This window comes from Stylophora pistillata, chromosome 8 (genome assembly GCF_964205215.1).
Source record: "Stylophora pistillata chromosome 8, jaStyPist1.2, whole genome shotgun sequence".
Lineage (NCBI taxonomy): Eukaryota > Metazoa > Cnidaria > Anthozoa > Scleractinia > Pocilloporidae > Stylophora > Stylophora pistillata.
In genome coordinates, this window is record NC_142526.1 from 4,699,202 (window position 1) to 4,725,520 (window position 26,319).

The window sequence follows — 26,319 nt, forward strand, 5'->3', positions numbered from 1 at the left end:
AGATGTCGTAACGACAAATCAACGGTACATTAAAAAAAGAAGTTATTGAGATGCAAGACTTCTGGGTTGGGTTGTTCAAAGCTGGGCTAAGATAGCCCAGGGTTATTGTGAAATCAGATTTAAGATCTGAGAGCTTTAAAAGAAAACTCAGTACAATTATTTTTGTCTGCAGTTTGATGACTGAATGTCCTTCAAAGAATAGAGAAAATTATCCGAGAAAGGCTATTGAACAAAGTAATAAAGAGTCCCGATTAAAATTTAACCCCGGGTTAGCGCTAATCATGCAGCCTTTTGAAGAACTGAGCCATAGCACTCTTCGCTTAGCGAGTTTGTTCAAGCTATTTGCCCCCTGTTATCCCAACTCTTCGATAGAACCTCTGACTTCTGTCATGTGTAGTTTTAATGTCGTTCTAATTACGTAAGTATGAATCATCGGTCGTATCATGAACACATTGTTAGGTACACATCAGGTAATCGCTACTTGGGTTGGCTTGTTCCTCTGCTTCATAGTCCAAAACATTTTACTGGCGAGCTCGACTTGCACATATTTAGTTCGTTTTGCCTGCTTAAAGATATCTATAACACAGGTTAGTAGAGGTTTAAAGATAGATTGTTATACGTTGATTCAGGCATAAGACAAATTGATGAGAGTGGAGCTCCCTTGCGTAGACTCGTACGTCAGAATAAGCCACAGAAAACTCGTTTAGCGTTATAGGACACCCTACAATGCACCAGGTTTATAGTATTTGGAAGTTCAACCGTGGAAGAACCTTTAAATTTCATATACGCAAGATATATGTTTTTTGCTCATCAGCAAGGGAACCAAATAATTTTGAACTGATAACGTCAAGGATTCCTTTTTGGCACTATTGTAAATAGAAGAGGGTACAGAAACTGTAACTGCGAATAATAACTGGGAGAGTTGTGATATATGTCTCCTTTTGCGATCATGCTTCAAAGCTAGATTTAAAACTGTCCCATCGGAATAAAAGCAGTTTTCTTTCAGAATTTTTAGCTTCTTGAGAACAATTCTTAACAAGAAGAAGAGCTTGCTTGTCAAAATTAGATTTACAAACAAGTTAAGTAAACTCTTCTGACTCTAGGCAAAACTTTGTCTGGTGCTCTCATGCATTTTCACACAAGAGCAAATTAATCCAATTGGACGTAGCTGGGATTATTTCAAAAAAGAAATAATTAGTCAGCTCTCATTGTCTTCAGTGTTTTTCTTTGCTCTAGTGTCTAACCTTACCTGTCACGGATAGGTTAAATCTGAATGAATGTAAATAAAATTAGCTAACAAGCGACCTTGTATAACCTAGAAAATAAGCACTAAATTTTGACGGATCAACAGCGACATTGTTTACTTCTGATTCACTTAAACATTTGAAAAGAAAAAATCTGTCCAATGAATTCCAAAATCATAGATCATCTATTCTTATATCTCATCGCATCGTTTATGACAGTTTGTTTTACCTCTCGGTCACGGCGCGCGCTGTTATTGTCGATATTAACGGGCTTCTCTCTGCTATTCATTCCAGTAATCGCTCGTACCCCTCGGTTTTGGAAATTTCTAGGGAAATTGGTTTACTTATGTTTCATTTCATGCTTGAAGCATAAAAGTTAGAAAGATAAAGCTAGTCAAGTACCGAGTTTGGTGGTTGACACTTTTCATTGTGACGTCGGTGTCGGGGACATTAGGGGCTGATCTTGTCCCCGTTGATGATGTTTTAGAAATACATGTAAGCTTTATTTGCCATCTGTAAATAATTCCTAGTATTCTCTAAATTTTTTTTTTCTTTTGATATTTTAAAACGAGCCGACGACTAAAAGAGCTGGGATTTCAAATTGACTAGTTTTTCTTTCGAAGTGTGTGGGTGGGGGGGGGGGGGGACAGGGGGGTCGAAGTCTCCCGCTTTCGTGCCACGCTCTCCCGCCTCTCGTACTCGTGTGCCCCCTTGCTCCCGACTCCCGCCCTCCATTGTGTTGCTCCCGTCTTCAGGTTAATCAAGAGGATCAGAAACCCGGTTTTAACTTTCAAACAGAGGTAAAAGCTAGTATTCTTGTTCATTTCGGCTGGCCTTTGTTTTGACTGAGGATCATTAGTTCCTGTTGAAAGCTACTACTGGTCAGTTTTCTTACTAAACTAAGTTTCACTAACTGGGTTATCACAGTTTGATCGTCGCTTCTCACATCTCGTCATAGAGACGAAAGTGTCAGCTCACTATGTGATGTAATTGCTAATTCAAAATCAAATGAAAAAATCAAGGGGTAGACGTAACGTTTAGAGTTTGCTTCTGTATTCAGCGCTTGCTTTCCCTTTTTGACGTGAGTAGGACTAAGTATTCGTAGTTAGTACATCAATTGTTGAACCGTTTGCATTTTGAGCGTTCAGTTTAATTGCTAGTGACTCATGATTAAACAGTCTTGTTCGATCGATTATCAGATTTGTTCGATGGGTTGAAATCGTCTTTTAACCTTTGCGGTTAGAAAAAAGTCTTCCATGCGCCGGGGAGGCCGCACTGACCTCTTCCTACTCCAAATTTTGGTTAGAGCCTCTTTTTCCTCCGAGTCAAGATAACATTCTTGATTTTCTTCAGTTTCATTTATTTCTAAATCACATTCCCCTCGCCAGTCTGAAAGGATCTGGCAAAATCTTTCTTTAGCTACTCTAAACGACCGTTGAATAATCGTATCGAATCTTCACCAATTTCACAATTAACGTAACTTTTCTTTCTTTTCTATCTCATGACTAATGACATAATCAATTTGAAGGGATTCACAATATACCGGAAGTAATGCGGTTTTTCAGCCCGGGTACAAATTTACGCTTTCTTGCCTCCAAAAATGTTTTTAAGCATTGGTAGATGTAAACTGAAACTTTCAAAACCTTGCTAGATAAGTGTTTATGACTGAGTAATACCCAGTAATAAACAACAAACTATCGCCTTATTTATTTCTGCTCCCGGTTCCCGCCCTCATGTAGATACCGCTTCCCTCCCCCCCTTGTTCTCCCGCTTCCCTCCCTCTCCCGCCCCTTGTTCTCCCGGGCTCTCGTCCCCCTGTCCCCCCCCCCCCCCAACAAGTGTGTCTCACTCAGTACAGTTGAAACCCTTGTACGTGACTTGAAATCGTTTCCCAAGCGCGTTAGAAACGCAACTGAGATGTGGCAAATATCTCTGTACCGTAACGTACAGCTCGGATCTCGAATTCGGTTAACAAGAGATATTTTGTCCTTTGAATACGCACGTCTTCGGCGGGTGTGAAGGTGTTTCCTTGGTTACGTTGCCAATTGCTCAGCCCTGACCACCAGATTAGGACTCCAACATACCAAAATGGAATGGTATATGTTATAATACCGAGGTGCACGCGCGCACTTGAACGGTCAGTCACGGGGACATAGAGTTTTCATACCTTGGAAATTTTTGGCTTAAATCAGTTTCAATTTTGTGATTAAGACAAGTGTCTACAAACCTAGCTACTTTCGTTCATCTCTGGGTTATCATCGCCTCTTCTGGGTGTTTATTCCCTATTAGAATGGTATTTCATAGCCTCCTTCACATTGGACAATTTTTCTCCATTCTGAAGATAGTTGGATATCTTGAACTAGATCAGGTGTGTTTGTGTTTTAGACGTTAGTGTGTCATCAGAAGATAAAGGCGTTGGTATTACATTTTACTCTTCTCCTTTCCGTTTCCATGCCCATAGGTATGTGGTCAGAATAGATAGTGAGATTCTTACACTGAATTAAGTGTTACTGGCTACTTTGTTTACTTTGTCGTTTTGATCGTGTATTGTAGCACTAACCTGACAGCACTTGCAAAAATGATGCGCTTATTCGCGATATATTCGCTATGTCGTGTAATTAAGTGAGCGGAACTTACCCAATGAAAGAAAGAAAGGGAAGAGAGAGAAAGAGTTTTTGGTTAATTAACCCACAACTATGAGTCGTAAGCAAATGTTTTTCTTGTGTGAAATGCCTATTTGAAAAGAGACCAGCCTTTACGCTCGAGCTCTTTCAAACAAACCTTTTCCCTGTAAAAAGTGTACTCACTTTTGGGCGAGGCTTACATTCGATTTTAAAAAGCCGACGTCCACATGTCTCCAAGATTGGTATTGTAAAGAACCAGGCTCTCATTTAAAATTTCGGCTTAAAGAGTTGGGGGGAGGCGGCTTATTGGAAGGAGGGCGCATTAGTTATTATCCTGTGCTGATTCCGCTGTAGTTAAAGCTAAAGGGGCGCTTGTCGGACATTACGGCCTTTGGGGCAGGTGCTTGTTCGGGGAGGGGCCTTACTACAGAGTGTACGTTTCTTCAAGGAAATACACGTGAAAACGTCTTAAGTTTAATCTTCGTTATGTCTAAATTGCAATAGGTTTCTGTCAAGGTGAAATTGTGTCAGTCCATTATCATGCCTCTGGAGTGGTTTTAAATCACAACTTCACAAAAGATTTCTTTCTGGAAGATCAGAGAGTTTGCAGGCCATGCAACACTCTTGCTAATGATATCAAGACTGGAGTGAGTAATTTTTATCCGTATCAAAACTGTGAAATTTTGTCCTGTTAAGGTTTAAATACTTCTCCTATTATTCCCATCGATCCACCAATTATTTATCTCTTCTTTAACTCTTTAGTTTTGGAAAATGTTTGACTTTTTTGTCAAAGCCAACCTCTTCGGAGATTCGTCCTTACTAAATAAGGCTTCAGAGGGCGTTTTCTTCAGGTAGGGAGAAAGACCACAATCAGTGCAATGCACTCGTTTGTTTTCATGTTTGTTTACTTGTTGTTGTTGTTGTTGTCTGTTCGATTTCATGTTTTTTTTTGCTTCTTTTTTTCCTTCTTTGCTGGAAATCTGTCTCTCTTCTGTGTTCAGCGCATGCGTTTGAGCTACACAACGGTTGGTCTACACTAAAACATTCAGACTACAGTCTCCAAGTTTGTCAGTTAGCGCGATCTATTAATTTTTTGCGTTCGTAAACTTTCTTGTGGCCTTTCTTTGTTCTTCAGACCTCCATCAGTTGGTGGACCCGATATCAACGGAACATAAGCAACTAAATTTCCCCCTAAAGCAGAAAAAGAGTAAAGGTAAGCAATGATTACCCCTGGATGAGTACATCAGGAATCTCTCTCGTTCAGTCTTTTTTTATATATTTTTTATTATAGTGGTGTGTTCTTCATCATGGTGATACGACTGGATGTAAACATGACCTACCCGTCCAACGATTTACCTGTACTTAAAGAAGGAATACAAAATGCCTGTTGGCAGTACCTCAGAATAATAGTTCATTTTCAACTGTATCCCACAGTTTTGCTAAACAACACAGCTTTCAGTTTCAAGGTGGGGGCACCATAATAATTAATCATATCTGGTCACTAGGAAAATATTATATTTACTCTAAAGGGTGCCAAAATAGTTTTCCCACGTTTCAAGGTTTCATTGCTCGAACTAGGAGTATTAAAAAATTGAGCTCCAAATTTCCAGAGAAACCAATAAGCTATCAAAGCATTTTTAAAAAGCACTGACCTAGGACAAGTGGAGGTAGGAAAAAAGACAAATAATTTAACAGAGAATATAGGTAAAATTAGACATATCTATTTAACCTGTCGTTCATTCTCTATGTTGCCTTGTAACTTTATTTTTTTTTCAGTTATTAAGCTAGCTTTGTTTAATATAAATAATGTAGTGCAACTGTTTTATTGTAAGCAAGACATTGTTATTAGATCAAATAACGAATTCTAAACCTTTTTATACGTTGTGAAATGTTTCACGTTTGGTTTTGAATACGTACAAGTAAAGAGACAATAAGGATGAATCGCTTAAGTTTGGGGTCACAATTCGAGATATTTTGCTAAAGTCAGAGCGTTTGGTAAAGGAATATAATAACCCAGGTACGCGGCAACGAGTTTGTGCATCTTTTAAATCATTTATTATTACACTTTGTTAAGTATTTAAAAAGTGATCTTTCATTTCCTCAGGAAATTTCCGGAAACCTAGTCTCTGACTACTTGCAGCTTTTGAGGAACAATAACGACAACAATAATAATAACAACAACAATAAAACCGGCCACACCGCTGCCCAGTCAACTATCATGGAAAGCATTTTGTTTACTTTTGCAATGGCTTTGACTCATTTTATGATATTTTAGAATTCTCAGTTATTTCCACATAAAATGAAGATTAAAAAAAGCTTCCGCAAAGCTAGAAAAGTAATGATTTTTCAATGGAAGTGATCAAATTTATGGCTAGCTTCAAATCTCAACATTTGCAGCTTCCCTCAATGATTAAAGGGCTACTGTAATTCTTAAACATGTAAAAATTAGAAAACAAGTGAACTTAGTGGGTAGCATTCAAAGCTGTTGTATGAAATCGAGGTAGGTGGTCTGCTACCCCAGGACGGCTCCCACGCCAAGAAATCGCACAGCGTCCAGAAAGAAGCGACGCAAATAGCATAGGTTCTCCTAACGTAGAACGAAACAATATATAACAGAAAATCCACATAGTTTTGACAAACGCGTACGTAACCACTGATCTTCTCATTAAATCTCTTTGTTTCACAACGTTTTCGATGCTGTTGCCTTCCTTGTTTCACTTACGACCCTCAATTTCGACAACTCGCAACTTTTGATGCACCTAAAAAAGATCCACACGGATCTAAGGCCTTCGCGCGCCCTTCGTGCCTGGCCCATAAATTCGAGTGGGAAAACCTCAGTCTGCACTTTACGTTATTCACCTCAAACTCGGGAATAAGTGATATATATAACATGAATATGAAATTTATACGCCAAAGAGACCGTATAAGCATGTCACTGGCTCAAAGTAATCTATAAACAGCCGCAAGCATCTTGCAACTTAAAAGAAATTTGATCGAATAACTGTCACCGGTAGAGTAAACTGCACTTTCACTGAGAAAGATCACTCGGCCAATCGCATATTGGGAATCTTTGAGGTTTTGACAGTCAAACAAAGATGTATGTGTTCACCTGCTTGCATATGTCGTAACTGCCACGGAATATTTTCTTCTCTCCAATTTGCTGGCCGTGTATCTATCATTTCGATCACGTTTAGTTAAGGTTAACAAAAAAAAAAAGGTTAGAGAACTTAAATCAAGAAATTTATTTGAAAAATTGAATCTTTATTACTTATGTGGTGATGTACATGGAAAAAGTGTGAGAAATTGTATCGCACTCGGTGTCTTTTAAAAAGGTAAGTGGTTGCAGTTTTTGCAGCTGTGTCTTTCTGTACGGCCCTTGTTAAATTTTTTAGTTGCCAAGCTTTCAACTTAGAATTTTTTTTTTTCCGGCGCGATTTTCACAATTGCTTGTAGTTGAAGAGCCTAAAACAGTGGATGTTTGGATTGAGGTTTTTTTTTGGGAGGGGAAGGGGGAGAATTTTGCCATAACGCAATGAAGGGAAATTAGTGGTGAGGATTCTAGAATATTAAGGTGATAAGGAGTGCAATAAATATGTTCTCACGGCTACTGTAGCTCCAGCGCCTTGACAAGGACTGCAAAATTAAAACGGAAACACTAAAGAAATAGCTAGGTAAATTTAAACAGTTATCATTATTTTCAGCCTATTACAGGTTTTCTTAGTTTCTGATATTCTCAGTAGTTCGTATCAATTCAGTTACGTGTAGACCAAAACGTGATCGATAAAAAAAGAAAATTTAAAATTTTGGCGCTGATTCAAGTCACGAACTGGTTGAAGGACAAGTACGCACAAGATCTCTGATGTAAGTTTGGAAAAAAAATAATTAAATATTCGTTCGAGTTGGCGATCTCGCAACTGAGATAAATGCATTAAGGGAGCTTTTGATAAAAATTGTCTATAGTGTTAAATTTATATCTAAAATGGATCCGAAGTGTCCTCGATTTGATTAATGCCACAATTTGCTTTTGGTGTTCATCTTTTTCCTAGCTATCTCTGAACTTAAAAGGAATGAAACGCAGGAATTTATTCTGGCCCAAATTAGGTTTTTTTTTTTGCCGATTTTTGAGAACGTCAGGTTAAAAGTAATGGCAGGAAACATGTATAAGTTGCTTTTTTTCCCTTTTGAATAGTGTAATACCACTAATATACACTGTAGAAGTGGTTTCTCTTAAATCCAACAATGGAAAAGAGCCAAAGCAAAGCGAAGTGAGTTTCGTTTTCATCAACAGTCGCTTTTTCCGGAGTTTACCGGTAAATAATTTTATATTATAGCTTGATCTGTCTTTAGATTTCATCATCAAACACGCACGCAAGTGAATGTTAAAAGTCTTTAGCAGCACGCAATAACTGATAATCTATCACGGGTAAGACGATTAAAAAACTCACCCCACCAGTGACATCGATGTTGAAGTTATTGTTGTTATTGTTGCTGTTGTTATTTAGCTTCCATGGAAACAACAAACAGTCAAACAGGGTAAGAGGGGAATTTCAATTTCTAAATTAATATTCACAGCACGAGGTTTGACTGAAGCTTAAGGCTGTATTTGGTAAAACAAATCTATAATATTGATGTTTTTCCTGGCTTATCGCGACCTGAAGTGTGAATCTATTTTCTGCAGTTCCTTATCACAGTCACATACATCTATATTATTTACCAGACGGAAGGTCCGTATGAGAAAAAAAACTGTGCCTGAGCTCTTTAGTACTCAAAACCAATGTTATAGTTTTTCCCATAGGGACTGAGCGAGACCTGTAAATCTAAGTTTTTTTTCTTGGATATCTTCTTTTTGAAGTGGGAAAACTAACTTCCTGTGTGTATACAAAGCACCTAAGACGAAAGAAATTAACATGAGCATAATTTTTAGTCCTCTTGACCGAATCCATTTCGACAACAGCTATATTTCGGTCACATATTTTTCACTACGCCAGTAACCGTAATCGCAACAACGAGGGAAAATTCAGGCCCGTCATCCTTGTCGTAAAAAGCTGGACCAGCTGGTCATAAACTTGTGACTAGCCAATCAAGTTCGAGGATTTAGGATTCCGGCCCGCTCGGATGCTTGAGAAAAAAATAAATGTAGTTCTTTCATAAATCTTCGCCTAAATGTAAAATAGCATATAAGACGTAAAAGGCAAAAACGATTTTTACAATGATACAAAAAAAAAAAAAAACTGACAATTTCAACATCTCGATGGATGAAGCGCACAGATTGCCTGTTATTCAATTTTTTTTTTCTTTATCGTGACTTCGTCCTAGATGTTAAGTTCAGGCAAGCTTGTTTTGCGGAGCCTTAAGCTAAGGATGGGTGCCAGGCGAAAATCTTTTAACTCAAGCGTACTGTTTATACCAAAATCCTCGTTTAAGATTGGCTGTGAGTGAAATACCCTCATCTGGACTCCATAATACATGCCCAATTTCTCTTACATACCCACGTAAATTACCTTCTATGAAATGGGTTTTTCTTTCCATTACACTTTTGTTTGCGATAAAAACGAAAAAACTAAAAAACGTTGCACCAAGTTCCTTATTGGTAAAATGAAAAGTAACTTATTCGTGATTAGATGTTGATAGCACAATTCAGTGGGTTAGCAAGGCTGTGATGCTACTAGTGTAAGAAAACAGAAGAAGAAAATACAGAAAAAAAACGGAAAGGAAAAACGCTATCAGGCTCTAATAATTATGAATTACGAACACCAATGTGAAATAAACGTCCCTTTTTCGACTGAATACAGCAATATTTATTCCACTTGGCAAGAACTCATTCTTGTTGATATCTGGCAATGATGAGAAAATCTATGTGTTAATTATATGATTTAAGGGGTTCGGCCTGGGGGATTTCGAAAGGCTTGAAAGATCTCAAACTGCTTCAAACCTGAGGTAAAAGCTTATTGGTTAAGGTCTAATTGTTCAGATCATAAGCTATAGTGGTTACAACATAAAAGGAAATCTGGAGTCATCTTGGATTCAAGCCTCTGTTTCTCTAAACTTGTGTATTTCCACTCAAGTTCTTCCCTCGCTGATAAAATCATGAGCGAGCGATGATTGAATGTCCCTTTATCCGTGATTTAATATTGACAGTGCTAGAATCTAAGATTTCATAAAAAGTAAGTAAATCTTGAGACATTCTCGCCTGCTCTAGTGTAAGTTCAAAAGCATTATGCGAAATTCGAATTTTCACACCTCGTCGTTCAACGTCGCAATCAAGATACAAGGGAGCTTTAGCAACGACGATGGCGACGGCAACGAAAAACGTCGTATCGAAATCTAACTTTTGGTTTTTGTAGCTCATTCGAGGTTATTCCGATGTGTTTCACTTGGAAAATGCTGGCGAACTTTTCAGGGACTATATCACTACGAACGGCGTTAAAGTAAGGAGAAAGAAAGAAAAATTAACCGTCACGCGCTCACGTTTTCGAGAAAACCTAAAGTTTGGTTATTTCACGTCGTTGTTTTGCCGAGAACGGCAAAGAAATGTACCAAAATGTTAAACGCACTTGCAGGGCGATTGTTTTTGCGCATTAAGCCTATTGTTTTCTGCCGTTCTCGTTTCCGTCGCCGTCGTAGTTGCTAAAGCTCCCTTGTACAAACTACAAAAGAATATACCATGCTGTTCTTTATGAGACGTTTTCTCGGTAGTAAATTTTATCGTTTAGAACACATAAGGGGAGAACTTCGTTCGTCATTTTGTCTTTTTAGTGACAATGTCGCTGATCATGTCATAACATATTATGTTGATGTATGTACAGTGTTTTTTTTTTTTTTGGATTGGAAGTTCATTTTATTTTCATTTGTGTAAGCCAGGCGAATAAAGATATCGACAGATGTCAATTTCTATATCATACCCGCGCTTCCATTTGGAACGCGCCCCTATCAGCAATTGCGGTAGTTTACTTTCAAAACGTTCCTCTGTTTCTACACTTATGATTTGGCAGAGCCTTTTTTATTGTTAAATTGATTCTCTTTGACTGAATGAAAGAAAAAGAAGGCTACTCGTCAAAGTTTGTCTTTTGGGTGAGATTTGAAGCCGAGCCAGATAGCAAGGTAATATTTGTTGTTTTACCATATTTTCTTCTCTAATGACACGATCTGCCCTTCGTTTATTTTTTATTTCTTGGCAAAAGGGGCAGTTGATATTAAGCCTATTACTTAAAGTACTGTTTAAAGAAGCGTAGTAAAATTAACGCACTACAAAAGGTTTAAAAGTTTCATTTCGAGAGCTTAAAATTGAACAAATAATGTTGCACACTCGATATTCAGCGAAAACGGGCGGTTAATGTTGACATTGAAAAAAGTAATGAATTTAATTCCTTACGTTAACAGTTAACCTAAATTGTAGAAAACTCGCTTGGTTTGAAAGATATTGAGAATTATTTCTTAGAAAAATATGGTTTACTTTTCCTTAAGAATTTTGTCTCAGCGAAGCTCTAAAAGTTACCTAAGTGCGGAACATTCACAGAGGGAAAATCAAAGTGTCAATAGATATAGTACTAAGATAAGACGTGCATTGCTCAAGTTCTATTATCAGTTTGAATTCATTGAATTTCAACCCAATTTTGACATCCAGTGCACCAAAGCTCAGTACTTTTGTAAAATGAGGATTGAAAATCAAAAGCATATGATTAAAACGCCTTACTTGTTCCAAAACTAGCTCACACCTTTGAAGTGACTCAATATTTGCGTAGCCTGGTGATGGTTGAGTGAAACAAGAAAGAGGCTTGCAAAAGCCATGTCATTATAGTTTTATGAGAGTTCACTGAGGTATGTTTGCATCGCTTTAATTACTGTCCACTTGGGGATTCTAGCAGTTTCTTCAGCATAATGCAGGACCTGCTCACATTGAATTTCTCTGATTCAAATGCATGATTTCATCGTTTCTGTGGACTGCAACTAGATCGGTTTACAATAATTTGGATGGAGTTTGATTCTATGGAATTGAAACTGTTCTCATTCCAAAAACTTAGTCATCTTGAATTAATTTCGATCTACTAACACTGAATTTCTAGCGAAATAACTCGATTTTCTCCCTTTGTGTCGCATCTAGTACAGTACTTTACGTAGTGGTTTGGAATTGTACCAGGGTGTTGATAAAATTTGAAATTACAGTAACTATAAAGTACAAAATTATATAGAAATTCACAGAATATTAGTTTTAAACTTTCTTATTTAGCACTCTTAGGGTAGTTCTTATCTTTTAGGGACGAAAATGCTTCTTCTTTCCTTAGAAGGCCTTAAGACTTTTTAAGAAGATTTACTGGATTTGTCAATGATGCATTTCCCAATTGGAATTCTAATTGGACTGCATATAGGTAAGTGTGGTTGCACGATTTATCAAGGGAAGGACGTGCTATATACAAGAATGTATCTTGCTTAATTTCAAGTCGTTTCGATTTGACAAATTGTTTCTTAGTTAAAGGGAAGGATTTTGAAGATGCAAAAACATTGCTTAGAAAGGGAAAACCGAATAGCGTAGTATTACGTAATACAGAAGAAACGACACACTCGGTCTTGACCTTCAAAATATCAACTGTAAAAATTTTTTTCCGCTTCACTGTAAATTACACATAAAGATGTTAGAAAAAATGGTAAAAAAAAGTTGTAACGTGCGATTTGAACTCAAAATACTTTGTAAGGGACAATTCCTGCTGCAGCTGGTTCAATAGCAATACACAATGCTTGACAATATTTGGCTGTGACCACAATTCTGTTTATAATGACCTTTCAATAGTCTTGTAATAGTAAAATCTAGTACGTGGCAAGTGATTTCAGGAGAATATACCTTTTGGAGTATGTGATTCACGACTACACGTTGTATACAATTTTCAGTCAACGATTTTTGGCCCATGAAAAACTCCAGGCTATTTTTCAGATCTTGCTTTTGATTTTCATTCAGTTAAACCCGGTTTAACTTAATATGTTTTGTTGGCGTGAATTGTGTAATAACTACAAAGACTTGATGGTGGGCTGTTCATCATTAGGTTCATATTTGACATGCATCCTGCACACTGCTGGGATTAGCAAAGTGAGAAGACAAATTTACACCTTATGCAGTAACACTGTCAGACAAAAATAAAAAAATAAATTAAAAAAAAAAGAGCCAAGTAACATAATACAACATTAGCATGTAGATTTTTTTCAATTTTTTAATTGCTTGAAGTCTATAGACAACATCTTAAACACTCAAGAAGTTTGACAGAATTGTTTTTCTAGTGGAAATTCAATGAAACTAGTTCAGCTGCCGGGCATTTAGCCAGAGGATATTTTTAAATGCTCATAAATTCCTGTATGGCTCTTTTTATTTTTATTTTTATTTTTGCTTTACTCCATAACAACGCATTTGCAAATACGTGTATAATAATTTATTTCATTTTATAAAGAAAAATTATTTTGATTGAAATCGCTGAGAGTGCCTCGGCCTAACAAAAGACCATTTACACGCAGCATTGCATATAAATAACACTTTGGCTCAAAGTTGTGTCTTTTGCAGGGTTTTGTAATGGAGAAAATGTATCTGTCTATTACCATGCATCAGGAATTATTTTAAATCGCAACTTCACAAAAGAGTTTTTTAAGCACGACACGAAGAAGTGCGAGTCCTGTCGAAATCTTGCTGATGATATCAAAAGTGGGGTAGGTTATGATAGGTGAATTATTTGCCCAGCCATGCTAAGTAAAATTAAACTTGGCATTATATTTTGAGTGAGGCATTGTGATTAAGAAGGCATCAAAACAAACACAAACACATTTTACTTGCATCTTGAAGTTTCATTGCGTAGGTTGTCAAAATGTGAGTGATGCTTATAGCCTCATGGTCGTCAGAAGCTTGAAAAAAATCAAGATACTTTGCAAACTTTTAGGACAAATTTCTGCTCTGAAGTTCAAAGGAGAGTTCCTCTGCTCAAATTCAGTTCAGGACCAAATACTGCTTCAAAATTCGCCTAGCCATTTCCTAGGAATTTTCGTTGTGAACTTAAACTCGTCATATCTCGCTGAAAGACCCTAAAACCACGAATTCCGAGAATTCTTGCTCTAATTTTCTTTTTTATATTGCTGTATTGATTTCCTTCTTAATTAATTCTGCGCCTGTGACCCTCCCATTTATAATTTTTCATTTCAGTTCTGGAAAATGTTTGACTTTTTTGTCAAAGTCGATCTCTTTGGGGACGGGGATTCTACGCTTTTAAACAAGACAACTAAAGGTATTTTCTTCAGGTAAGATTGGCACAAAATACAGTGTCCTTCCCTCTACATAGTGAATTCAGTCAGAATTTGGAATTCTAGATAAAATATGGTTATTGACAAAAACAAAGAAAGTCTAAAGCACTCCTCTGCTTCTTTGTAAATGATCGTTGAACTCATGGCTGTGCAGACCTTATTTCGATGGAAAGTTCTTATGACTTATAATTTCTCATTTTCATCTTGAAATTTTGATCGCTCAGATTGCCTTCACTTGGTGGGCAAGCTATAAATGCAACAAAGAAAGAAGAACTTAAACCACATAAACACAGAGAAGAAAGGTAATGTAGCATGTTGTTTGACCAGTTTCCCCTGATGTTCTGAAAAGCATTTGTTTCATATCACTAAGCGAGGTTGTGGTCATTCATCTTTGTAAAATACGATTCTAAAATTAATCCTATAATGATCATCCTATAATGTTAAAGGGCGCTATATAAGTAAATAAATTATTAGATTATTATTAATGCTTTTTTCACAAAATAAATCAATGAACTATTGTTTGTCTCACACACTTAGCCCTTTGACCCCTAACAATGACTAGCATCCTGCTTCTCCTGACAATATCATCTCTAAATCACACATCAAGGTCACAGGAATAAATAAAATGATCACCAACTACACAAGCTCTTGATTGTTAAACAAATTCTCCTTGTCAGCATCTTAGGAAATGTAACGACAACAGTATGGAGAAAAAACAAACTGATGTTAGAGTGTACAACGTTAACTGAATATATAACCTAAAGGAGACCAGCAATTTACGCTTAAAACGTAAAGATCCACATCGAGGGAGACTTCATCTTGAGCCAAAAGATAGCACGTTACGAGACGTAATTTTAATATTGAAATTTTGGTTTTCTGTTTTAGAGGAGTCTACTTCATAATGGTGATGCGACTTGATATAAACATGACCGACCCGTCCAAGGATTTAACTGGACTTAAAAAAGGAATACAGAATGCTTGTTGGGATTACCTCAGAATAATAGCTCATTATCAGCTGTATCCCACAGTTTTGCTAAACAACACAGCTTTCCGTTTCAAGGTGGGTACAACATTCATACCTTTCTTCGATTTATGTACTCCCTGTTTAATGGCCAGTAATTACATTTTATCTGTTTTTAGAGCTTTCTACAGGATACACATTTAGGCACTATTCATTCTTGTTATCCAGGAGCTCCCAGAATCCCAAGTGACGAACTATCTGGATCTTCTCAAGGGGGGAAACGATTTTGAACCGAAAATACTTTTGCGAAAAAGCGATGACATCCCAGAGAGTCACCAGAATGCACTGTCGGTCATATCTGATGTTGGATGTTCTCTATCTATTTTGGGGCTGTTTTTAACGATTTTAACCATCACCCTCTCAAGGTAAAACGGATCAAGAGACTGTGAATCAAACAGATCCTTCATACAGACCTATCATATTTTGATCTCAAAGTAAGGGTAATATCCCCATATTGTCCTAAAAAAGCTGCATTGTTATAAAACAACGATTGCTAGGTTGGAGCAAGGCTTAAAAGCTGATGTGAAAAGAAGCCTGAAGCCTGCAGGGCGTTTAAGCACGTATTCTTTTAGTATTAGTTTTTTTGTAAGGGATCATTTAAAGTGCCCCTGAGATCAAAATTTTCGTACATCATTTTTTTCCATTTTCGTGTTCAGTGTGTCTCCTTCAACTACTCTGCCAAATTTCAGTTTAGACCGCGCACCAGAAATATCCTTTTTCGGGCCGTTAAATTCATGACTTCGCGTCCGCCATTATTTGATCATGTTCCGGAAGTTGATCGCAGGACTCAGAGGAAATGACGTCAAAGGCTCAACGCGAAAATATCACAGGGCAAAATGTCAAGCAAAGTGCTTTACTCTGATCTTACAAAAATTAAACAAAAATGACTGGGCATCGATGCGTAATTCAAAGCTGAAGTAATCGTGCAGAGCATGCTGCAGGTATCTCTCTGCATCGGTGCCTTGCAAATAGATCAGAGCGGGAAAAACGGATGCGATTTGTGCGACCTCGCCGAGTAAACTTCAATCCTACAGAAATACTTGTGATCTACTCCGAACACTTCTCGGAGGACTGTTTCGAGAGATCTGTGTACTTTGAAGGATCTAGGCGAAGAATTCTGTCGGGTTCAGTGCCTACCGTTCAAGAAGAGAAGGGACAAGAAAAACCGTCTTCAGTGCGATCGACGCCGGAAAGCGAAGTCTACTAACCTCCACGGATTTTGTCACCTTTACATATGAGCTGATCAATATCCACCTTTAACAACTATCTGGCAGAATATCTTACACAAAGGAAAGTACTCGGTGAACATTATAAATAAGAATGATAAAATAGCTGAGTTGAGGATTGAGATTTCTGACCTCAAAGAGCTCACTTTTATACAAAAGAGATTAAAAATATAATTGTGAACTCTGATTATAAAAAAAAAGTGGCTTTAATATCAGCGAAAGCAGAACGAACAGAGCGTAAAAACACTTTAAAATGTAGGCTTGCAGCCAAAAAACCGAGAAAATGAAAATTTCTTTAAAAACCTGTCAAACTATCAACCATCTGACAGCCAAGTCAGCGTGCTATTAAAGGGTCTTCCTAACGCCCGTTACAAACGAATTTAAAACCAGGCCAGCTTTTTCGAAATTTATTCGCAAGACGAATGCGCCTCCGTTACACCTTTCAAGGACAAAACAAAGAACCACTTCTGTTTCATAGCAAACTGAATGCCACCGGTTCAGTCTTCTATCGCCCTTCAGAGCTACTTGGAAATTTGTCATAACGCTACTTGCAGACTGCATCTAAGCCAAAAAATCATGAGATATTGACCAAATGCATCAGGGAAAACACATTGATGGCTTAAATATGGCTTTCACAAACTCCCAATATCCGCCTTCGGATACACAATCAGCCATTTTCGAAAACTATTTTTACTAATCACCTGATCATTTCTTACAAAAAAGGAAAGTCCCTTACGACAAGCAAAAATACAGTTCGAAGGCGATAAAGCGATGCGACCACAAAAGCCACATGGGGAGTCCGTGCCGTTCTGTGTTTATCTTTATTCGCATGGCAAAAATTCATCGCTTGTCGGCGCAAAACTATCCACCGAAGCTTCAGATGATTTCTGGGACAATTCATCGTCTGAAAAAGTCGACATTTCCCAACTGACAACGAAACAGTTCTCAAAAATGTAATATGTGTCATTCTCTGTGCAGCGAACAAAGAGAGTTGTGACTAAGCAAAGCATAAGTTTGTTGAGCCTTTGACGTCATGATGACGTTTTTGCGGGCTCGGCTGGAACATGTTTTCAGCAATGGCGGACGATTTTTGGACGACTTTGAAGCGGAAAAAATTGGTCATCGAAGGTTTGTTTTGAGTTTTTAATGGCAAAAAGGGTCTTAACTTGACCCAATTCAACACTGTGTAAACAATTTAGGCTAAAATAATATAGTCAATTTTCGTCTCAGGGGCACTTTAAAAGGATCTCATTTCAATTCAAGAAATCTGATTTTATTATACAAATTGCAGTTGATTTCAAAGATTTACAGCACTGAGAAAAGCTGTAACTGCACACATGTCAACTTACGATAGTTTTATAAGCGTGTTTGATATCGCCGATAAGCTACTAACACGTCATTAACCCATTGCGCCATTTTGTCAGGTAGATGATTAAATGGCAAAGCATTCACCATTCTCAACTCAGGGTATTTTATAAGTAAAGCCGAATTTTCTTGTCCGTAAAGGCCTATGGTGCTAATATGGCTACAAAAGAAAAACTAATGCCTGGCCTGAAGATATGGAATTTCTTATCTTGTGTTAAAATCGAAATCTCACTTGAGCGATCTCCAGTCAGAACACTCGAAGATTTCTTCCATACTAACGCACACCCATGTATTAACCTCTATTTAATGGAAATGGTCATCCTTACACTTAGTATGCTGCTTAGATATTCTGGTTCCTCCTTCCTGTAGCATATACATTATATAGTACTCTAAACCCTCATTTCGCATAACTTTCGAACTTCTTCGATAGGAAGCTTCGTCGTCTTCGCCAAAACCAAATACTTGCGCATTTGTGTGTGTCCCTCCTGGCCGCTATATTGCTGTTTACGTTTGGTATAAACGGTATAACAGACTCGGATTCACTGGACGTTTGTAAAGGCACAGCAGCTCTACTTCACTATTTCCTACTCTCCTCCATTGTATGGATGAGTATTGAAGCATACAACCTGTATCAAGACCTGGTCAAAGTGTTTGATACCACATTTATTTCACAAAACGAGTTCATGTGCAGGGCCGGAGTGGTGGGATGGAGTGAGTTAACTTGTCTTTATCAAATTTGAGCCAGAATCTCACAAACCCTTAGTATAAGATCCTTTGAAGTAAAAAGGAAAAAAAAAATAATAATAAGAAAACAAAGAGGTCGAAACGATATTAAGAACAAGATTAATATAGACGAGGTGAACCCGGTTTACACATGTGGATTTCAAAGAGGGATATCATGCTTACCTCGATGAAAAAAAGGTTGCTGAAAGCAAATATCTTCCTTTATTATCCAACTATGCTTCGTATAATACAAATAACACGCGAAACGAGCACAAATATCACGCGATTTTTGTACTCCAGATATATCCGCGAAATTCGTCCATACTGAAAAAACAATTTGGCGTTTTGGATAATAAATATCTTTTTAGACGTTTTGTTGTGTGGTACCGTTGTTTGTATTTTGACTCGCTCTACGGGTTCGTCAAAATACGGCACAACTCGTAAAAATACTTCGCGATACTACACAACAAAACTTATAATAAGACAAGTGTATCAGATGTAATATGCATTATCATTTTTTATTTAAATGATTTACTCTTTTATAGAGTACCGAAGCCCTGACGTCACGTTTCCATGGTTGCATTTCTGCTGGATCTAAACAAACTCACATGTGTTTAACATGGCGGCGTTGTCGATAACATCGTTCGCAAAATACTTCTCAGATGAGCCTAAATCTTTAAACCGTGGCGAAAACCATTACCAATCTGGACACGTTCTATCTTTTTGCTATTGTGATGGAATTATCAGAGGGTCAGTGCAAGCGAGCATGAAAAGTACGACGTATAAAGTCACAGTAAGTGTAAAATTTCTATTACTCGATGTCTATCCGTTAACATCGCCAAACCAAAACTTATTTAAATTAAGTGATTTCGAATCTTCGTTTAAAGGAAATCTTGAAAAGTAAGCTTATATTTCTTTTTCTCTTTCCTTCGCAGATATATCTTCAAGAAAACGAAATACGTTCCACAGAATGCGAGTGCCCTCGTGGCGGTTCAAAGTGTAGTCACGCTGTAGCTCTGTTCCTTCATGGCTACCACAACTTAAGTAGAACTGACATCGAATGTCAGTGGAAGAAACAAAAGGCATCCGAGGTGGTTAAAACGGTAGAAGATCTGTATCCACCCAAAGAAACTAAAGTCCTAAAACGAAAAACTACAGATGAGGACAGAGAATGGCTACGGAACAAGCTGAAGAGATACGGCGAGTTCACAGGAATGTTATGGCTTTTGAGCCCCGAACCTGACAAAGAGAATCGTCTGCCGATCTCCACAGTCGAAGAAATCATTTTATCGAGAGAGTTTGTTGAAAGCGGACTTGATACAAATTTCTTGTTGGAAAAATTGAAAGTAAGTGAGCAGCAAGTGATATCAGTCTGTGAGATCACGAAAGAGCAACGTGAATGTGGAGAGTGGCATGTGGTGAGAAAAGGACGTTTGACTGCTAGCAATTTTGGTCCAGTTCTTGAAGCAAAAAGAGTCACTCCTTCCCTTATCAAGCGTGTTCTTGGAGAATACGACATCTCTCGAGTGCAGGCTGTTCGATGGGGTGTCGTTAACGAGAAAGAAGGAATAAAGGCCTTCACCAAATTAACAATGAAAGTAGTAAAGGATTGTGGCCTTTGGCTACACAAGTCTGGTGTTTTGGGTGCATCACCAGATGGACTTGTTGATGACAATGCGATCATTGAAGTCAAATGCCCTTACACACATCGCAATTCAACAATTGAGGAGGCTGTTAAAGACCCTAAGTTCTGTTTAGTAAAGAGAGATGCTGGCTATTGTTTAAAACAATCCCACCACTACTGGCATCAAGTCCAGGGTCAGCTGTTTATAACTGGGAAGCAAATCTGTTACTTTGTGGTTTGGACAACAATGCAAACTGTTGTGTTGGCAATCCAGAAAGACTGCACATGGGAACCAAATCTTCTTTCACTTCAAGAATTTTATACAATTCACATGATTCCTGCACTTGTTGATGGTGGTCTTTAAATTTTAAGACTTTGTTGTAAAATTAATGTAGTTTTTTATAAAGTAATGGATTTGATAATACATACTTTTAGAAATATTTTTTAAAATATTGTTTTATTTGGTAAAATCATTGCAACTTTTACAACAAATATGCAGTAACTGAAGGGTGTATATAAAATAAAAATGTTCATGTTAATCTTAAAATTGTTTTTCTTTAAACAGCAACATTTGCTGGGGTTTTTACATTAGCTACTTGAGACAAGAAAATGATAGATTCATTGTAATCGTATTTGAATACAGTTGGTTATCTGAATTCATAATAAGACTAGCATAAGGGTGTGGTGGCAGGAATACTGATCAGAAATAAATAGTTTGTCATTAAGTTGTGTATCATGATTCCTTGTATCATGAGCAAGTAAAATAGGGTTACAAGCTTTTCACAGATCACACAACACCTGTCCACTCTTTGTATCAGAATACAGTTAATTGATTAACTATGATCAGACAATGCCAATGTATACCAGGCCTTAGTAAACTGATGTAAGATGATCAATATTTCAATTAAAATGACTAATCAAAGTCAACAGTGTCATTGGTTTCCTTAATTAATGGGTTTTGTAAATTAACTAAAGCACCACATAGCTGTATAATCTTACCAGAGAGGGATCGCAAGTATGGTGGCACAAAATTTAAAATTTTATAGTTCTTCAATCTAGCATTAGCACGTTCTACGTGTATACGACATTTTGCAATGCTCTTTGTTAACTTAACTTCACTTTCTGTAAATTTTCCATTGTTCAAGAATGGGGGAATGTTCACATATACACCATTAGGCCAGTTTCCATGTTGATTACCTTTGAATCCATGTTAAAAGAGCTGTAGTTTCTTTTTAAGTAGCTTTCTTTTTCTTTCAACTCGGATACTTGGGTCTTTAATGTCCCTAGCTCTGCTTGTAGCAGGATATTTTCAGTCTGCAAAGTAGTGCATTTCATTTGCATCTCCTCGCAACTGAGCTCGCAAGGCTCGTTCTGGTTGCTCTTCGTCGAAGATTCTGAAAGGATCTGCTCGATAGTCGTTGTCTCTGGGACTTCAGTTCTTTGCTTTTTCCTTTTTGGAGCATTTCGAGATTCAAATAGTTTGTCTTTATTCCAGGAAAAGACCTCGGGGCCTTCTTCTTTACTTCCTCGGAAATGACAACTACAAACTCGAGCGCCTTTGCCAGGTTCACGATCAGCTCGTCTGGAGAGAGAAAACGAAGGTTTTAAACTTTAATCATAACGTAAAAAAAAGCTTTTTTCTCTCTAGAGGTCTTTCAAAGGTATAATCCACAGGTCAGTGCACTTTTGAGTGGTTAAATAAAACCATCTTCCGCGTAACTATAACCGACACGTGGCCGTGCATCATGGTGGTCATTGTACCAAAAATCAACCTACCTTATTAGAGAAATCCATTTTCTTCTTTGAGCAGGATCTTTGGGGAAACGGTAAAAGCTGCAATTGTGACTTTCTGACTGATGATTGCAGTCGGGAACGAAGCATTGGCCCATTTTATGATGAGATGTAACGAAAGACGCCAAATAGTGTTTAGATCCAGCAAAAATGCTACCATGGTAACATGACGTCACACTTCGGCACTCTATTACCTTTGCCACTGACATTTACGAAGAATTCATCGTTCTTATTGTCCAAGCTAATAGAATTGCTTTTGTAATTTAAATGCCACGATGGCGTTTACCCAATTGTATTAAACATTTTAAATGACTTCCTCCATTAAAAGGTTTTCCTTCTTTTGTGTGTCTTCGCAGTTGTTCCCGCCATAATTGTGGGGATAACTGTGCTGGCTGAACCTCAACCCTATGGCTTCAACGTCATGGACAGGAACAACGAAACGCTGTAAGTAAAACGTTTGTTGCATCAAGCTATTTATAACTACAACATTTTGTATGATCGCACTTATTTAGCTAATGTCATCGATATTTACTCGGCATTTGGGCAAGATTTCAGGGAAACGACAATTTCCTTTGCATAATTTCTACACATTACCATCCATGTAGTTTTGCTAAAAAGGAAAACTTATTCCATTATTCCACGATCCCAATCAAAGTTAAGTAATGTTTTGGAAGGGAAAAAATACCTTTCTCACTAGCATCGAAAGCTGAGGTTCACGATGTTATCATGATCAATATTAAGGTAATTTAAGACCAGCGATACAATTTCAAGGCAAAACCTTTACAAGCTCGTCTATAAATCATATCGAAATAATTTGAATATATCGATCAATAAGTTGGGCGCGGTGGTAACCCACTTGAACGAGAGAATCAGAGTAACCTTGATCGACGTTCAGCACTACAAACGTCACAAAAGGAAGATTCCGACCGCATTCCATTCACTCTCACGTTTCACCCTCACAACCACTCAGTTAAATCCATCATTCTTAAAAACTTTAAATTACTTCAAAACGATCCAGAGACAAGCACTATCTTTTCGCAGCCTCCGCTCATTTCATTCAAACGCGACAAAAACATAGGCAATTTTTTGGTCTAAAGCTCTTTTCAGACTAATGACCAACCAGGCACTTTTAAATGCGCTCGTACACGATGCAAAACGTGTCCTTTCATTCAAAACACTGAGAAAATATCGGGACCCAAACGATCCATTAAGTTCACCTATCATTTCACGTGCACCTCCGTCAATATAATCTATTACATAACTTGCACTTATTGCAAGAAGATTTACATCGGCGAAACAGGCAGAAGACTAGGTGACCGTTTCCGAGAACACCTTCGCGACGTGGAGAGGAATGACAAGGACACATCGAAACCAGTCGCTAGACATTTTAATTTACCTAACCATTCTAAGCAACACATGGCAATCTGCGGTCTTTCCTTACACTTAGGTAACACGGAAAGCCGGAAAACTCTTGAATAAAAGCTCACCTTTCAAACCGGCAGTCTAAATCCCACAGGTCTCAACGAACGCTTTTCATTCCACTAATTTATTCGTTTTTTTCTCGTTGCCATGTTCCCACCAATCACGTAGCTCCTTTTTCCGCCTTTAAAAGCACACACAACCCACAATTCCTCTATTCGCTCCGACGAAGGGCTAACGCTCGAAACGTCAGCTTTTATAATCGTAACGGTGGCCATTTTACCATTTCAATTTTGTTGATATATTAAAATTATTTCGTTACCCCCACCGACGCAGCCCCAAACAGTTTCTTTAGAAACTGTCAGCCTTTATAAATCATATTGATTCACGTATTTGAAAGTAAACTTATGAAATCAGCGAATTCGTTTTGTTTTGAATTCAGTTGCTGGATGGATGCAAATACATTCTACGGCGCATTCCTCGCCCCCGTCCTCCTCCTGATGGCTGTCAACGCTTTCATCTTCCTCGCAGTGATGAAAGAAATCTACAAAATCCCATGTATGTGTGAGAAGACCAACCGTCTCTCGCACTTCCGTGCCACGGTGTCCGTGTTTTTCGTCCTCGGTCTCAACTGGTTATTTTCCGGTTTAGCTGCCATTGTTGGAACATTGTTGTTCCATTACTTGTTCACAATCACGTGTTCGTTTCAAGGTTTTGTCATCTTCCTTCTGCACGGAATCTTTAAGAAAGATTTCCAAGAAGCTTGGCACGTGTTCGCAGCGAAAAACCTCGTCATGGAGATGATTCGCAGTAGCAGCTTCGCCACACCAACGTCCAAGACCTGGAGTGTCTCGTCCCAGACTTCCACAATTGAACTAAAGGGGCGTGATAATCCGATCACGCTGAATAGCTCGACAGACGGGGGGTCTGGTATTCAGATTCAAGTTAACACCAGTGTAATTATTACGTCGTAGAATAACTCTCAGTCGTGTGTCAGAAAAAAATCACAAGGAACCAAGCAAAACTAAAAGTAGATAAACTTAATCATTGTTCAGCTCGGGAAGACACAAATGACCCCGTTTGTACTTTTACAGCTGATTGGTTGACAGAGAGGGGAAGATTTCTAGATCAATCAAAGAGTTAAGAAAAGCAAAACTGAAGCAATTCGAATTACCTTCGACACACAATCTAAATTGATTTTATCAGATGTTTATCTACTTCTTATTCAACAAGGAAGTAAAACATTTTACACAGAGCTTCAAGGGGGGATGCTGATATGTAACTTGTGAATTGGCAGTGATTCCAGCGGACTAAAACTTAAATAAAAATATTGTTTTGGCCAAGAGGATGCTGCTGGAAGTGCGAATATTTTGTTTATTGTAAAACACAGTTGTGGTAAATCAAGCATGCAACTGCAGGGTTAAGTCTTTCTAACTTTTAAAACTTTCATAGATCTTGCCAGTGATCATCTACATCAACCGAGTGCGAAACAGTAACTAATAAGCAAGGTTTGTGTCTGCGTTCTGATGGCGGTCATAGGAACACTCTCGTCCATTTGAATTTTATTTTCGATGAGCTACATGTGTAGCAATGTTATTTGAATAAAATGTATGCACTACTATCACTAAGTAATTTAAGGGATGGTCATGCATATTTAGACTCAAAGAAGGTTAGTATATACTCGTGAAATAGCAATGAAATAGAATGGGAACAAGTTAAGCCTGACAAAGGCTGGCTTTTATACACCATTGTTCTATAAAACAAAGCCTCGTCAAGCCTTCGTAAAACGTTAGGTTTTATTTACTTGGCTACATTATAGCACTACTATTCATAGAATAACATAATCAGTTTTTATCATTAAGTATTATTACTTGGTCCGTTAAGGACTATATTCGCCAGTTTCGAGGTAGATACATCATAAGCATCAAGAATAGTTGTCGTTAGACGGATCATGATTTTATAGCTTTGGAATATATTTTTCCTTATCTACTGATCCATCCATCTGAAAGTGACTCCTGTTCAGATCTTTGGCATGGTGGTGTTACCCATACAAATACATTTCTTTAAAAAAATCCTTCTTAAAAGTAGAAAAAAGAATTAAAAATCCTCCGTTAGTTTTTCCTCAGTTTCTGCAGACAAAACTATTGCAAACAACTGAGCATGAAAATACTCTTAAAAGTAGTATGGTTTTCTTCGCTAGTTTTTTAAGGCCTCTTTTTAATCCAAATTACATTTTAGACCTCATAATAGAATTGTTATCATACACGAAAGTGTTTTTGGCGTCGTTTACTATTGCACCACTGGATATCTGCAAATCAAATTCACCAATTTCCGGTAATTGTACATTGGAAAATGATTATTTAAGGTAGACTTCAGTTTTGGGAAACAAATGTGAAATTTTAATGAAAAAAATACGAAAATCATTAACAAGCTAACCGAAAATACGTTAATAATATGGATTCCTGCTACGGAAGGCCATCTTCTCGAATGTAAAAAACATAAGACTCCGCAGTTTGATGTAATTGATCTGTTTAATTTTATAATTTGATTGGCTAAAAACTCTTTGAGAGAAAAATTATAGAAATCAAAGCACCCTAAGTTTATGGGAAAGTATGAAAAAGCAGCTAGGAATCATTAAATCATACACGTTTTCCATTATTTGATTAGATTGCCATCCTATGGGAGAATGCGTAGTAATTTTTAAGCTTTCAAGATTTGGAGAAATTAAGAACAACCAAGAGCTGAAATAGGTTAAAACTGTACAGATTTATGACCACTAAAGTGAAAAAATCTTCTATAAGAAAAACCTAATTGAAATTAGAGTAAGAACTTAAATAACAATATTAATGGGACGAGGGAATAAATATTGATCTCTCGCTGTAAGGTAATTCGTATGAAGGCTTTTTACACCTAAACAACAAAAGGCAAGTGATAAGAGCATTGCCAATTAAAAGTATTAAATTTCAAACGTGGGAGGCGATTGGCTTAAAGACGTTTTGCGTACAATGTT

At 37.5% G+C, this 26,319-nt stretch overlaps 4 protein-coding genes across 4 annotated transcripts; 3 read left to right on the top strand and 1 right to left on the bottom strand.

The window, feature by feature from the left end:
- Nucleotides 1–424: 424 nt before the first annotated feature.
- Nucleotides 425–6,558, top strand: LOC148724549 (uncharacterized). The gene is made up of 5 exons (XM_088730371.1): nucleotides 425–587; nucleotides 4,373–4,515; nucleotides 4,631–4,719; nucleotides 5,004–5,081; nucleotides 5,973–6,558. Exons 1-4 carry the CDS (start codon nucleotides 425–427, stop codon nucleotides 5,041–5,043), a joined length of 435 nt encoding a protein of 144 aa, XP_088586497.1. The 3' UTR covers nucleotides 5,044–5,081; nucleotides 5,973–6,558.
- Nucleotides 6,559–6,578: 20 nt separating this feature from the next.
- Nucleotides 6,579–26,282, top strand: LOC148724550 (adhesion G protein-coupled receptor E5-like). Its single transcript, XM_088731781.1, has 11 exons — nucleotides 6,579–7,200; nucleotides 11,577–11,686; nucleotides 12,151–12,234; nucleotides 13,413–13,555; nucleotides 14,043–14,137; nucleotides 14,365–14,442; nucleotides 15,026–15,200; nucleotides 15,330–15,526; nucleotides 18,183–18,463; nucleotides 22,247–22,334; nucleotides 23,752–26,282. Exons 3-11 carry the CDS (start codon nucleotides 12,192–12,194, stop codon nucleotides 24,281–24,283), a joined length of 1,632 nt encoding a protein of 543 aa, XP_088587907.1. The 5' UTR covers nucleotides 6,579–7,200; nucleotides 11,577–11,686; nucleotides 12,151–12,191; the 3' UTR covers nucleotides 24,284–26,282.
- LOC148724551 (uncharacterized) lies at nucleotides 19,019–21,021 on the top strand. Its single transcript, XM_088731187.1, has 2 exons — nucleotides 19,019–19,268; nucleotides 19,411–21,021. The coding sequence occupies exons 1-2, from the start codon at nucleotides 19,095–19,097 to the stop codon at nucleotides 20,461–20,463; spliced, it is 1,227 nt and encodes a 408-aa protein (XP_088587313.1). The 5' UTR covers nucleotides 19,019–19,094; the 3' UTR covers nucleotides 20,464–21,021.
- Nucleotides 21,258–22,076, bottom strand: LOC148724552 (THAP domain-containing protein 11-like). Its single transcript, XM_088730228.1, has 2 exons — nucleotides 21,876–22,076; nucleotides 21,258–21,681 (listed from the first exon to the last, which is right to left on the bottom strand). The coding sequence occupies exons 1-2, from the start codon at nucleotides 21,986–21,988 to the stop codon at nucleotides 21,258–21,260; spliced, it is 537 nt and encodes a 178-aa protein (XP_088586354.1). The 5' UTR covers nucleotides 21,989–22,076.
- Nucleotides 26,283–26,319: the final 37 nt, after the last annotated feature.

What these genes read in the sequence shown, in the direction of transcription:
- LOC148724549 (XM_088730371.1), top strand. Translation starts at nt 425, where the DNA reads ATGAATCATCGGTCGTATCATGAACACATTGTTAGGTACACATCAGGT. An exon ending in TAAAGATATCTATAACACAG is followed by an intron (nt 588 to 4,372) that starts GTTAGTAGAGGT and finishes AAATTGCAATAG; the next exon opens with GTTTCTGTCAAGGTGAAATT. An exon ending in CTAATGATATCAAGACTGGA is followed by an intron (nt 4,516 to 4,630) that starts GTGAGTAATTTT and finishes TTAACTCTTTAG; the next exon opens with TTTTGGAAAATGTTTGACTT.
- LOC148724552 (XM_088730228.1), bottom strand. Translation starts at nt 21,988, where the DNA reads ATGGGCCAATGCTTCGTTCCCGACTGCAATCATCAGTCAGAAAGTCAC. An exon ending in AAATGGATTTCTCTAATAAG is followed by an intron (nt 21,682 to 21,875) that starts GTAGGTTGATTT and finishes TTCTCTCTCCAG; the next exon opens with ACGAGCTGATCGTGAACCTG.
- LOC148724550 (XM_088731781.1), top strand. Translation starts at nt 12,192, where the DNA reads ATGATGCATTTCCCAATTGGAATTCTAATTGGACTGCATATAG. An exon ending in GGCCGGAGTGGTGGGATGGA is followed by an intron (nt 18,464 to 22,246) that starts GTGAGTTAACTT and finishes GTGTCTTCGCAG; the next exon opens with TTGTTCCCGCCATAATTGTG. An exon ending in GACAGGAACAACGAAACGCT is followed by an intron (nt 22,335 to 23,751) that starts GTAAGTAAAACG and finishes TTTTGAATTCAG; the next exon opens with TTGCTGGATGGATGCAAATA.
- LOC148724551 (XM_088731187.1), top strand. Translation starts at nt 19,095, where the DNA reads ATGGCGGCGTTGTCGATAACATCGTTCGCAAAATACTTCTCAGATGAG. An exon ending in GTACGACGTATAAAGTCACA is followed by an intron (nt 19,269 to 19,410) that starts GTAAGTGTAAAA and finishes TTTCCTTCGCAG; the next exon opens with ATATATCTTCAAGAAAACGA.